This window comes from Platalea leucorodia (assembly GCF_965183815.1).
Source record: "Platalea leucorodia genome assembly, chromosome: 9".
Classification (NCBI taxonomy): Eukaryota; Metazoa; Chordata; class Aves; order Pelecaniformes; family Threskiornithidae; genus Platalea; species Platalea leucorodia.
In genome coordinates, this window is record NC_138831.1 from 44147378 (window position 1) to 44161557 (window position 14180).

At 40.3% G+C, this 14180-nt stretch overlaps 1 protein-coding gene across 5 annotated transcripts in view; it reads right to left on the reverse strand.

The window, feature by feature from the left end:
• The window catches only part of AKAP13 (A-kinase anchoring protein 13), a 205397-nt gene that overhangs the window by 37581 nt on the left and 153636 nt on the right, over positions 1-14180 (reverse strand). For 4 of the 5 annotated variants that reach the window (XM_082321821.1, XM_082321823.1, XM_082321822.1 and 1 more), the window contains exons 13-15: positions 10507-10569; positions 7889-8072; positions 6507-6615 (exon numbers count right to left, since the gene is read on the reverse strand). In XM_082321821.1, the coding sequence (XP_082177947.1) occupies positions 6507-6615; positions 7889-8072; positions 10507-10569 (356 nt within the window). The remainder of the gene's footprint in view (positions 1-6506; positions 6616-7888; positions 8073-10506; positions 10570-14180) is intronic. The other variant, XM_082321824.1, reaches the window with a different exon arrangement.

Below are 14180 nucleotides of genomic sequence, written 5' to 3' on the forward strand. Positions count from 1 at the left end.
AATGAAATCTACTATTCAATTCCCTGACTGTGCTGGGTTTTTATATAATATGTACTACCTAAGGACCTACTAAGATCCCACAAGTAATTTTTACAGACTCCAAACTCCCTGGTTAATGCTCCAGTGACTCTGGTTTACGTTTCAGCTCTAGTTTGCTTTTAACCTGGGTTAAGCCTCCTTAGTCTTTCCCTTTTTTAATAGATTCATCAATTCGACTGGATTTTAGTACTTCACAAACCTTTTTGTTTCCTTGCAGTTAATGTAAGAAATGTGAACAAAGGCTGAATCAAGAGCTGTAATAATTTGATATTCGTGACTGTTTTTCAGCACCCTGAGAAGGTGCATTGCATGGGAACTTCAATTATGTACTATTTATCTTTTACTGCAATAGTGTTTTGTCTCAAAAATGGGGGATTCTTGACACTGGCAGGCAAAATGGATCTAGACAAAAATCAAGGTGAAAGCCTGTTTATGATTTCATATTTTAGGTTACAATATAACATCATATGATCAACACTCTGCTGCAAGTTATAAAGCCCATGAAGATGAGCACAGAAAAGCACACATTTTCGCACCCTCAGGGGTATTTTTGAAGTAGAAGAGGGGAAGGAAGTTTTATTTCCGTAATTTTTGTGTTTCCTGTCATGACCAGGTTCAAAACTGAAATGCTAAAACTGACTTCACAACCCACAAAAAAAGTTAGTTTTCTTCAAAAGCCAGGACTGCTATCTATGTCCAATGAATCTGGGCTAGCAGCCAAATTTTGGTGTACTTATCTGAACACCTTTTAAGCATCACCCACCAAAATTATTTCATATGGTAGCTGGACTTGAAATAATTCATCAAGATCCATTTGCAGAAAGCAGCGACTGGACTACAATGTTGCAAACAAAAGATCCAGTTTGCAACTCCTTAATGCTGGCAGTAATTAAACTTTTGTCGGTCATGAAATCCAAAGGCTTCATAATAATTTTCTAAAATGCACAAGCTGGCTTGTCCAGCCACTGGAAATTCACGACTTAAACATATCATGATATCAAACAAACTGCAACTAATTCTCCATACTCTAGAGAAAACAGGCATGGAGATGTTGAGGAGCAGTAACTGAAATGCAAGTGCAACCTCAATGCCAACACATTCATCTGCTTATGAGAAATGAACCCTGAAGATGCAAAAAAATAAACAAACTGGTCTGGGATTACTCCATGAAAAATGCCCATTGCCAAAGCAGTCTTATGAACAGCTGTGGCTAAACCAACCTTTATATAAAGTCACCACAGTACCCTCAAATATGAGGGAATAAAATACATGTAAAGAAAGCAACGTTTTTGTTTGAGACAACATCCATTACTTTAAATGTTCATCATTAACAGCAGCACTGTTGAGGGAGAGATGATAAATACTGGCTAACAGAAATACCCCCCAATATTGCTATATCCTAACCTGATTATTAGGAATTATTTAACTGGTTGGATGCTTAAAACAAACAAAAAGAAATTAAAAAACGTGAAACAACCAACCAAAAAAAACAACTGAAAAACCAAATCCACCAAGAAGTTTAGCTAAGAGTACTTTTTGCTGTGGGAGCATGACATCAATGCAGAGCTGCGTGTTTGCAGCTCACTTTGTGGGGACCATGAATTGGGAGTTTTGTTAAAGGCAAGAGAAGGACAGAGCAAAGGGGAAGGAGCTTGAATATGGAAGTAGGCAGTATCACACCTGGGAAGAGCACAGGACTTTCCTGTAGGAAGGGACAAACCCACAGTGAAGACTGGGAATGGAAAGGAGGAGAATTTAGAAACCTACAACATGGATGGTGTGGAGATTTTTTAAATTCAGGAAGCAACCAAAATCTGTTGGACAGGAAAGCAATTTCCCCCATTCCAGTATGGGCACGAGAGATGTGGGCTAGTTTCCTTGCAAACCTTTGATTTGAACCAACTAATGCAGCTGCTCTGAATTTTCTCTTTAGATAGAGAATTATCTGTTCTGGTTTATTTCAACAGTCTAATAAAACAGGCTTAAGAAATAGGAAGCATTTTGAATTATCTTTGATAAGCCTATTTAAAAAACCAGGAGGAGTCTAAATTACTTTAATTCAATCTTCTGCCTTAGTTGGGTTTCTTTTAGCAATGGGGTTTGCAGGAGGAAAAAAAGCTACCATATAACACTCGCCTGTTTCCCAACAAAACTATTCTGATTCCAATATCAGGACCTAGATATGAACACCTTGACGATTTAAGGTGTTTGGCTGCAATGTATGCTTTTTGTTCAGTAGGGGAAATGTGAAGTTGTAACCAAGATTTTCAGAATTTTCTAACAGGGCTTCTCTCCTCCTACTTCCAGCGAGCAACGTACTCACTCTCACCTATGGAGAGCAAGGATCTACCTCTTCTGTTAACTCCATGCACTGCAACAATCTCAAGACAAGTATTTTGGTTTTAATTAAAAGGTAATGACTATATTGCCGGTCAGAGTGGCAGATGATGGTATTTGCCACAGGGATACAGAACAAAACTAACCAGATGAGACATGATGGTGCTGATGTACAAGACTCTCTGGAGTATAACCTGTTTATTCTGTCACTAGTTAGTATTCAGATACAGGACTAAGATAATGCCGTTAGACATCATGCAATGGAAAGGTTAGTTTAATGTTTGCAAGGTGAAACTTCAAGGTCTGAAGCAGAAAACCAGATTTCCCTGGCTTTCCACCCATATTGGCTGCAACGCACAGAAAACGATTACTTACTATCCAACTCCTCCTCCTCATCACTGGAAGAAGAGCCAATAGAAAAGAGAGTTTTAGACTTAGGAATGAGTGGAGAGATGCTGAAGGAGAACGAGATCCGTCTCGATGGTCGAGTCCGGCCCTGGGCTGAGAAGTGGGTTAACAGCAGACATTAGAGCATGCTTGAAAATGCATTGAATAATAAAAAGGAGAGGAAGCAGCCAAAGCAAGCTAAAAACAAAGCAAAGGAAATGTCTGCAAAGCAGCTAGCTTCAGAAAAGGCACAAGAAACAAAGAATCGAGAATGTGCAAATTCCAGAGGATGCAGGTTTCAGAGGATGCAAGTCTCACTGCATGCATAAGTTGAGGTTCAAGGCTTTCTTATCTTTGCTGTCATCTTTTTACAGGAACTCTTAATGAAGACTTACATGTGAACACTTATTTTCCCAAATAGAATACCAACAACATAGTGGATCTCTGAACAAAGGGCATCTGCTTCACTGAAATAACTGTCAGGGAATCAAACTAGAACAACTCAAGATATTTGTTTAAGGGTGCTTTTTTTGCAGTTAAATGACAGCAAAGCTGCTGAGTATATCAAGGATACTTTATCTGAAGTGTTGACTTTATCTACCTAGGGAGGTTCTTGCCACTTCTAAAAAAACCAACACTATTTCCATAATGTTATGCCCTTAAAAGCTTCTAGCTTTAAAATGGAGAGACCTAAACTTCCTTTCTTTTCTTCTCCAAAATAAAACAGAAAAAACAAGCATCTCTTCTCCTGCCTTCTTCTAAAACTCACAGTCCTTACATTAAAGGAACTGCCTTAACATGAGAAAAGCCTCTTTGCAGTCTCTCCTGTCCTTGCCTGGAAGAAGTCTACCAAACACGGTGCCAAACTCAGCAATCAGTCCATGATATCAAATCTCCCATTATTAGTAGGATAATGACAAGTTCAATCATCTTTTCTCAAGACATGTTACTGCTCTGCCTTCTGCTTATTTCAATTTTTGAAGTTATATTTATCACCCAGTACTATGCACTTGTCCAGGAATCCCTGCTATTTGTTCATGTCCTCATCTGCAAACTTTGCAAATTAAAAGGGTTTACTGTAATTCCTGTTTAAAAATAGTTTGTTTTTAAGAGCAGCTCTTGCATAGCAGCAGCTTTGCAACAATTCTTTATAAGTACAATGTCCTCTGAAAAGAGATGTAGGAGTCAGCTAGCCGCTCTTAACTGAAATTTCTACACAGCCTCTTATGGAGATGCCCAAGAGCTATGTTTCCCAAACCTTCTCATCGCACAAGCACAGGTGGAAACCTCTGAGCTGTGATCTGACCAATGTCAGGCTGCTGGATACCCATCGCTCACATGGTACGTCAGTGTGTCCTCACAAAAGACAACTGGGACAGGGCTGGGGAAACTCTGCCCCTGGGACAGGTCTGACCTAAGGGTCCTACATTAAGCATCTACATTAAACACCTTCAGTGCATATATTCAGGCACTTTTAAGCCATTCCATGGCATGGCTAAATCCATTCGCTTGCACAACAGGGAAAAGAGCCTAAAGACTTTATCAGTGTTAAACTTCAAAGAGAAAGAACTAGCAATTATTACTGTTTTTGAATAAAACACGTCCTTTCAGCCACAAAGAGAATTTTTTGTATTGCTGATATCATACCCCAAAACTTAATTCCGAATATAAAAAATATTATCCAAGGAATATCCAACGTAATGCAAGCAACGCAAAGCAAACTCCCCTGAAATTTTCCTTCAGCCATTAGTCACAAATGCCAATTGCCTAGAGGCAATTCGACTAAAATTATGTGCACGCTTTTCCAAAATAAGCAGAACAACCCTAGAGGGACCCAATGAAAAGCATTTAAATTGAAGAATTCTTAGCAAGATTCATGAATTAATTTTGTTTAGACTGCCTTTCAAAGGAGTTGTTCAAGTGTCTCAGACCTGAAGAACATGGCTAGGCAACACTGCTTTCTTTCTTCTGTAGTCTACTGTCTATTTAGACTAAAAGTCAAGATGAACAATAATACTTTACTGTAAATAGAACCACCTCCTCCAGCACAGTTCAATTCAACTTCCATTTCAGTGGTTTTATTTATAGCAGTTCCTGGCTTTATAACAATACTCCACACTGGAAATTTGCTATTCCAAAGCCGAAAGCAGTCTTCCGAGCACTCCAGCCAACAGCTCTTGTGACCTCCGTCTATAAAATGCTGAAGGATTAACAGTTGTGAATGGCCACAGCAGCTCTTGGAACATCTGAGACATCAGATGGAGTGCAGGCTAGAAACTCAGTCTTGGAAATTGCTCGTGCCTCAGTACATATGACAATGAACAGGAAAAGCAAGAGAAAGCCCTCCATATGTTTATTCATTGTGGCTAGGCCGACTCGAGAAGAAGATGGGATAATCAAACCTGTCCACCACCAGCTCCGGCCTTGATGGCATTTTTAACGTGGGTCATAAGACAGAGAAGAGCAGGAAGGTGGCAAGTTGTCAGATTCCAAGATGGAGGCACAAATCCTCCACTGCCGTAACCCCCTCCCATGGGCCTGAAGGAAAGTCTCAAGGGAGAGGGAGACGAGCCTCAGCCGGCCAGGCTCTCTCGGGCACCAAGAGAGTGTTTCTGGGAACTAGCTGAGTTATTTATGGTGTTTGGTTAGCAACTGGATGCAACGCCAATAAATTGGTTTCTTCAAAAAAAATAATGAAGGCTTTCAGCCCAAGGAGGACAGAGGGTGTGCCATTACACAGAGCAAGAGCCGGTGTCTTTACGGGACAGATTTGACAGCGTTCGGGCTACCGTTGCTGGAGGATACATCCGTTAGGCCATATGGTTATTAATCATGGAAGAATGATGGCAAAGAATTAAAAACGTCTCCTACAAAGCATAACCTTTGTGAGCTTCCTCCAGCAAGCCTCCAAAATGAAAAAAACACCTTGCCCTTGTTCAGCTTTGCAAGGAAGAAGCATGTTAATAAAGAGGAAAAGATCAGAGACCTTCACTGACTGACAAGACATGATCTAAAACGTCAATACTGTTTCTGGCTGGCAATTAATAAAAAGAAAACACATGTATCATGGCCCTTCCTAAGCACATCCAGCTGCAGCCTTTTGAATGACTTTTTCAGCTGAAAGAATCAATTCAGTCAAGTTGCAAAATTAAGTGCTTGTTATCACTCAATTAAGCTAAACTGAAAAATTTCACCTAATCATCTTTTATCAATTTTTTTCACAAATGAGATTCAATAAATTATGTCCAAATGCCTCAAAACATTTAACTCAAAATAAATAGAAACAAACTTCCCCAACGAGACCAAGACATGGATTCTCAAGTTTTCATGTATCAACTTTCAAAAAAATCCAGAAGTAGGAAAATAAGATCTCAAGTGGAATTTACCTTGACATCAAAGGAAGGAATTCTGAAAGGATGCAAAATCCAAATTTTTTTTTTTAAATAACAAACTCAATAAATCACAGTTTTTGTACCAGTAGTCTAATTAACAAAAAACAAACAAAAGAAACCCAACCGAACTGGAAATACTAGGGATATGTGGGGAAGAACAAAATATGGATCTAAACTGAACAGGTTCTCCCTTTCCACCCACAATTCCATGCAGCAGTGAAATATATATTTCACATAATATAGGAAAGCAAGAGCAGGTACGAGCAAATTCTGCCTTGGGAAGGTGGCAAGATATACTTAATAATACAGATGACAGAATGGATAAGGATAAGGGAAATTTGTATTACTCACTGTCCAGCACTGGTTTACTAATTGACATTAGAGACATAGATTTGGTCAGCGGAGATGAAACAGCGGAAGAACAGAAATTAAATCCTTGTGGCTGTGATGTTTGATGCATCTGCAGAACAGAAAATAACCACACTGAGCAAACATGTCAAGCACAACAGCACCATCCCAACTACAGACTACAGTTCAGTGCTCATGTTTACTGAAATTCTCACTTTCAAACAGCGGAAAATTGAAACAATCCCGGTATAAAGTAATAGGTGAGAAATGCAAGGACTATGAAAAATGCAATTGGTGTTGCACAGGTGAAATGCAACATTTTGTTTTGTCTTTTAACTGTAAGATGACTAATTTTGCAACAGAGAGACTCTGGCTGCTTGATTTTCTTGCAAGATATTACAAGATGGATATTGTTAACTGTCTGATGGCCACTGAAATTACTGCTGTGATTCCAGCTCCTCACCATAACTAGACTGTGGTTCAACATGGTAAGAAATCTGATGCTTAACAGTGTGTTCCCCAAAAATGCTATTCGTCAAAGCAAGAGAAGACATGAGTCTTGACGTAATAACTCTTACAGCCTAGATCTTGTAAGACCCGTTCAGTGCCTTGATGTACAGCAGTGACTCTACGAGGTACACAGACTGGCTGGCTAATGATTCTGGCATGAACCCAGAAAATAGTATGTCCGAAACTTCAAATTCAGAAATCCAGGGTATTTATAGTATTTAAGCCTATAATTGCTTCTTCAATAAAAATAAGCAGAGACTCTCATAATATTGTGGCCCATCTGTCCTTAATAGCTATCATAGACTTCTGCTCCAGAGAGATCGCTCTGAATTTTCTTAATATGCAATTAACATTTTGCTTAACTGTTGCTTACAATAATGGGCTTTTTGAGTCTGGTTACCCTTATGAAAGAAAAAAAAAAAAAAAAAAATCTTTATTTTCCTCTTACGATATGAAAATAAACCTGAAAACTTTAACAGATAAATTACTATTTGGTACTTGTGTGTATTTCAGGTCTGCAAAAGGCAACATAAGCATTAATTGTGGAAGCCTTACAACACCTGCAATTGATAGTATCACTATATCCATGCTAAAAAGTTAATAACTTTTCCATGATTACTCATGCAATCAGTGGAAGAAAACTGGGAAATTTCTTGTTCTCCACCCTAAGACTTCACCCATCAACCACACTACCCCAAAGAACAAAGTAGCAAATTTAACACAGGGGAAATTCCTCTGTGTTAAAGATGGAAGATTTTAATAATATTACATGTACACGATGGAAGCCTTCACAGTGAAACTGTGACTTGGGAAAATGACTTCAAAACATTGATGTAGGATTTTCTAGAAATCTAAGAATAGTTGGACAGCTTTACCTGGCGATTGTAGTCTCTGATTTCCCCTTGCTCGAGTTCTTCAGTGAGCAAGACCAGGGACCCGCACTGATTGCTGGCAAGCGGACTTGGTCTGAGCTCTTTGGAGCTCAGAGAAGAAGCCTCCAAGTTTGTAGAGGGCTGCTTGTTCTCACCAGAGTCTCCAGCAAGGCCTTCTAGGCTGTAACTGAAGAGAAACCATGGCGGTTAGATCCTGAAAAACTCTTAGGGACTGGTGTCTTTCAGCACATAGCACCTTCAAGTGTAATACACAATGCAGCCACTAACTGAACTGTGCAGGGAAATGCTGATGTTGTTCCTCAGCATGTTACTTCTCAATGACCAAGTGCCGATAGCAGTGGAGGGATTTCTATTTTCTTCATAACTAATACAGCAGCATCTTTGTGCCTCTAATGAGACACAGTAGTTGCCTGAGAATGACCATTCAAACTCTTGGTCAATGGGCTTTCCCACTTTTTTTTCCCCTCCTTCTTGAATGGTGCACAGGAAAATCCAGAAACTCTACTTCTGAAGATTTTGATATTTCCACATATTCTCTTTGCTAGCTTCTTATTAGGTTGTGCCTGGGCTTAAATCCACCAAACTACTTCGTACAGCACAGTGCTGCATGTCCTGCACCACCACCCCTCTCAGCAGCCACAAAATCTGCTCTGGGCTGCGTGTAATGTTCATCTCTGCAGACACATAGATTCAGAGGATGTCTCTGAATCTATTCAGCATTTGCCACTGCACAAAGCTTCAGCACTGATAATGTCCTTCTTTCTGCCAAAGCTGGTTTGTTTTTTCCCTTTTCTCTCTTTTTTTCCCCCCCCAAATAAATGTCTCCATCAGCCAATCACTCCTATTTTATCATTTGCTGATGAAGCCAGGTCTGTCCAATGGAGCCAGACATAATCACTCAAAGCTAAACAAAATACCAAACTTTTGCTTGCAGAATTGGTAGTAATAAAAGGTTTGGTCAACCTCTGTAGAGACAGCTGCTGATAGACAAGTGACCTCTACAGAAAAAGGCTAACACACTCTCTTCTCACCTATACAGAACAGCCCCTCTTTCACATGTGGCTGTTTCCATCTGATGTATCTTGGCCCTGATATTCTGCTTCTGGGCCCTCCTGCTCCTCATGCCCAACCATTGATAAACCCACTGCAATGCCATTTTGGGTTAATGTGCAAGCTTTACAGATTCACCTCTCGGTACACTAGCACAACTCTGTGGCTAATGTTTGATTTTATGCACACAAAGTTCTGCTAGCTTGAAGCAAGGCCTATCCTGGATATATATCCCAACTGGAAGCTAATCGTGACATCTAAGTGGGCAACAAGCTAACATATAAGCAAATGAAAGGAAAACACACTATAGACTGTACAGATTATTTAAACAACTAGAGGAACTTTAAATTCCGATAGACTTGCATAGCAGTGATTAATGTTCTGCATTCCTTTAGAAGCATTAAGTAGCTGATAAATATGCATCTTCATAGCAAAAACTGCCATAAACCTTAAATAAGATTTACTGAATTTTTTAAGACTTTTTTTCATGTTAGTTAATGAGAAAGAAGACCGATTGAGGCATTTACAATTTAATCTGCTTTAGGAAGATTTTGACTCAACAATGTGTATCAATAGCAGGCATTATGAAGTTTATTCTAAAAAACCTGCAAAGAGAAATCAGTCCCATTTCTACCATTATTTAGCGCAGAGAAAACACTTTTTTTCTTGCATCCCAAGGTGATAACAATGGTGCTATATAGTGCAGAAAAAAATCACATGCTTTGTCATGACACAAACAGCTCAAAACTGCAAATATTAGATAGCACAGAAAACAGTCATCAGTTGGCAATATTGGTCTGTAATTGTTGGTTGGGGTATATAGATCAGATGTAATTAAATCTGTAATGGGAAGGACACACTGACTTCTTTCTCAGTATCTAGTCTTCAGAAAAAAAGAGTTCAATAGCTCTACCCACAACCAACAAGAACTGCCAGAAGAACTCAGAAGCTACAAAATCTGGGAGACTAGCTTCCAGGCAACATCAGGTAAAGATCTGACCTGTGAGTATCAATCCCAGCTCTGGGACTTTCTACAGAAGATGCAAGCTTTAAATGCCTGGGAAATCTTCATCTGTGGCTATCAGATTGGTTTTTCACAGAAAGTTTTACAGGATTAGCCTCTTTGAAGAAGAAACTAGATCTTTCAATTTACAAAGAGCAACTCTGTATGAACCTAAATCCTTTATGAGATTCATTCAGAACAAAGCAGTGCTGAATCACATTAACTCTTGTTTTGATTCTTTGGCTGTCACAATTATCATTATGATCACTGCTGTGGAAAAACATGCCTTAAAATCATCACCGAATAGAGCAGCTGAGACCAACAGTGCAGCCTCTTTAACACTCAAGGCCAATGAAAAGCAGCCACCACCTACACCTGCACCCCAGTTCAGAAGACCCATTCCCAAGGCTAATTGCTGAAGAAGCAGACGAAGCAAACAAAACACACTTCAGCCAGAGCAGCAGCAGAAAAAGCAATGCGTGAAAAGCTGATGACAGGGTGTTTGCAGTGCTCCTTTGCTGCTGCTGCACATTTATTTATACCATACCTTCTACAAGTAAAGTCAGGACCCATGGCAATGAACTGTACGCCAGAGGGACACCAGCTCAAACTAGGAACATCAAAAGAGGCAAAGAAAGGAAAAGGGCTGTGATTATTGGATTGTTACGGAACGGGAATGTTAAAAGACTCTCACTCTTGCATATCTTACAAAAAAACCCACCAAACTCAGAAATAATGCAGTAGCTACTATATATTTCTGGCTGCCAGAACATGCCAGAGTTCCCCAAGTGACCGAGGTTACCACCGAACCGGGTAGCAGGACAGCCCACCCTTCCCCCAAACCAATCCCATCGGCGAGTATACAACGTACAGGAGAAACTGCTCCTTGTGGGGAGAGAAGTTTTTGGGAAAAACAAAGCTGAAACACACCAAAGTAAATTTTGCATAAGTAATCGCACACAGCTGTTGTGTTAGTAATGATTAGTATTTTTCTGGTACTTCTCATCCCCAAATGAGAAAAAAGAATCATTACATATATTTAATCGTTTAAGTCCTCTCCATGCAAGTATTAATAACCTCAGGCTACAATTGGGAAAAACAAGGACAGAGTTACATTCTTAAATGCTGTACAGCAAATCAGTGAGAGAGGCTGGAAGAAAAAAACAGGCTTGTCTTACTATTAACTTGGGACTAAATCAAGAATCCTTCAAATAGTACTTTGACTAGAAAACCTTTCAGCTCCCATACCCCAAAAGAGTCCCAAGTTGCATCATGAAAGACATAAAAAAATGCAAATACAGAATGCAAATATTTTGGTTGTTATTTTAAACACTCCTTTTGTTATTTTTTCTCTGTCAGCTCATGGCTCAATTGCAGGTTTTGCAGACACAGAGAAATCAATCTTCTTGTCAGCTATGACATATAAAGGATCCCTAAATCCTGGAAAAGCTGTCCAGGAAACATACGTTGTCTGAAGGGAATTTTGCATCAGCACAGATCTGCCAGAGCAGCACTGCACAAGTCTTGCTCCCAGGCCCTGGCCTGTGATCCATGCAAGGAGAGGACACAGCCAGAGCATGCTTTGCTCCGGGCCAGGATCCTACGCAAAGGGCAGAACAAGTCTAAGCATCCCTGGGCCAGGATTTGTGAGTGCCAGAAGCCTCAGAGGGCACAGAGGATGGTTTAAAGCCACTGACTGCATCATCTCATGCCAAGTCCTTGTATAGTTTTCACACACACAGTACAACACTGGAAACATTCAGGAAGGGTTTAACGGTGTTCAATGGTGGAGTTCAGGTAATTGCTACCTGTTTCATTAAGGATGTTAATTAGAATCATAGACTCATAGAATGTCATGAGTTGGAAGGGACTGACAAGGATCATCGAGTCCAACTCGATGGGGCGAGGATGCACCTGAAGTACCTGTGCTTTGCACCCCACAGCTCCAGCTGTGCTTCACCAGTAGCTCTCAGCACAGTATCATAAGCATTCTTCATGAAGACACACCTTCCCATAACATGCCAATATTTCCAAGTACTTCATCATCATCCTCCAACTAAACCATGGTGGCAGACGTAAGTATTAGTGAGGGATGGGGGGACTAAATACTTGCTTCAGATCATAAAAGAACCAAGTCCTGGCCACAGTAAACCCATCTCCATCATAGATCTCGGTCTGTACTCTCAGGCTTGGGTTCAGCCTCCAAGCAGGTACGGAAAACCTGCCCGGTGGAAACTAGATGGAGGCTGAGAAAGTATCCCAAGGAATGCATCATACATGCTTCCCCTCTCCTTGCGTCCCCCAGCCGTCTGCTTGTGGCCCTAAGACTACTGGGCTTGGTGGACCCTTGGAGCTATGCTTATATTCACTTGTTTGAAAAAGTCAGTAATCCTTGTGTGGTCACTTTTCAGTTGAAGGAGAGAGGATTTTCCTCGTTAAAGGAATGATGCAACATTTACACTAGATAGCACACTTTAAAAGATGCTTCTATTCCTGACCATTGCCATGTTATAGTGACAATCCCAAATGCTAAAACTGCAGGGAAGGGAAGCAGAAGAGTGGAGGGAGGGAAGGAGAGGAGCCATGTACGTATGTAGGAGGAAGCCTGGAAGTGGTGGAAGGTCTCAGAAAAGGAAAAACACGTTTTGGCAAGGGCTGTGGAAAACAGAATTACAATCCTGCTGGGGAGCCACCCACCATCTGTTGGCAACACCATAAAACCCAAACAGGATCATTGCAGAGCATGCAAAACCCCTTTACAGAAGACAACTTGGAGAAGGGGGATGAGCTATTAAATACATCAGCCTTGTGGGAGAGCATAAGCTGTTGGAATTCGTTTCAGGCTTTTGCTCTGCAACTGGGGTTAGAGAGGATGATACCAAAATGGCTGGGAAGCCAGACAAAAAAGGAAAAAAAAAAAAAAGAGAGAGAATGCTTATGAAAGAATTACCACACATTTCAGTTATGACTAGGTATTTTAGGTTGTCTAATTGAGACATTTTCTTTATTCTATGTGTAAGCTCAGTGTTTCAGGATATTATGACTCTAAATACTAATACAGCTCCTACAGAAGAGCCTTAACAGACAACTGGTAAAAAGATGTTCATTTGCATGAGCTGAGAAGACGAGCACTGCACTTCTTCCTCCAGAGCACAGAGTGATGCAAATAAAGTGGCTTCGTAGAAGTAAAAAAGCATGTTCTTTCTTGTGCCCCCCTTTTTTTTTTAATTCTTTTTAAGAGCCCTCTCCTGAACTGTAGAGCACTGCTCATATGGCTTCATTTATGCTGATGGCATGGCGACTTTTGTGTAAAAACATCATGGTAACATTTTTTCCCTACGTGGAAATATGGTAGTTTACACATACACACATGTAACCCCATCCATTTCAAGGGAAACAAAATCCTGAGTTAACCTGCCACCGGAGGAGAGGTAGGCTGTGGGAGATGAGAAGAGGCTGAACCACTGAAGGGGAGAGGTTAAACTTCTCTTTTTTTTTTTTTTTGTTTTAGCCTAAAAATGTATAAGTGTGGACAGTCCACATGTGCTGTGTCAAAACTTAAGTGTCCTATTTTATATGTTAATAGTGCAAAGGTTACGTGAGTGAAAATGCTTATCTGCATGATGGATGAGGAACTGAAAGGTTGCTATACAGAAGAAAAAACCACACATGGAAGTAAAGAAAAGAATACTTATTTTCAACTTTTTAGGATGATGGTTTTAAAAAAAACAGCAAAAGAGAAAAATTAAAGCCATTTAATTCAACCAGCCGCAGATCTGCAGAGTATTCTCCAACTCTGAGATCATTTCTGATGCATCCCCTCCCCAGGTGCCCCTCCTGCAAGTCGTGGCAGGAGTCTCTGATCTGCTTTAAATCCAAATTACGCACATGCTTGCAGGTGAACAATTATTTTAATACAACTCCAAATCTTACACATGGCAAAGGCCAACATAATGATATCTGAGATTGCTCCAAGTTATTAACATATTGTCCTGGAGAACATGCCTTGAGCATGTGCTCTGCAGGTCAGAAAAACTGCCCTGGGTCAGACTGGGGAGGGAAAGCAGCCAAGCGGGATGCACAGCTCTAACACCAACGCTTTGAGAGGTACGACAGGTTTCCTATCATGACAGTATGGAGTTAGTAGACATTCAAATGCAAAACAGTTAGTCACGTTAGTTGGCTTTGTACCTTCTCCTATGAATGGGAGGCTTCTTTATA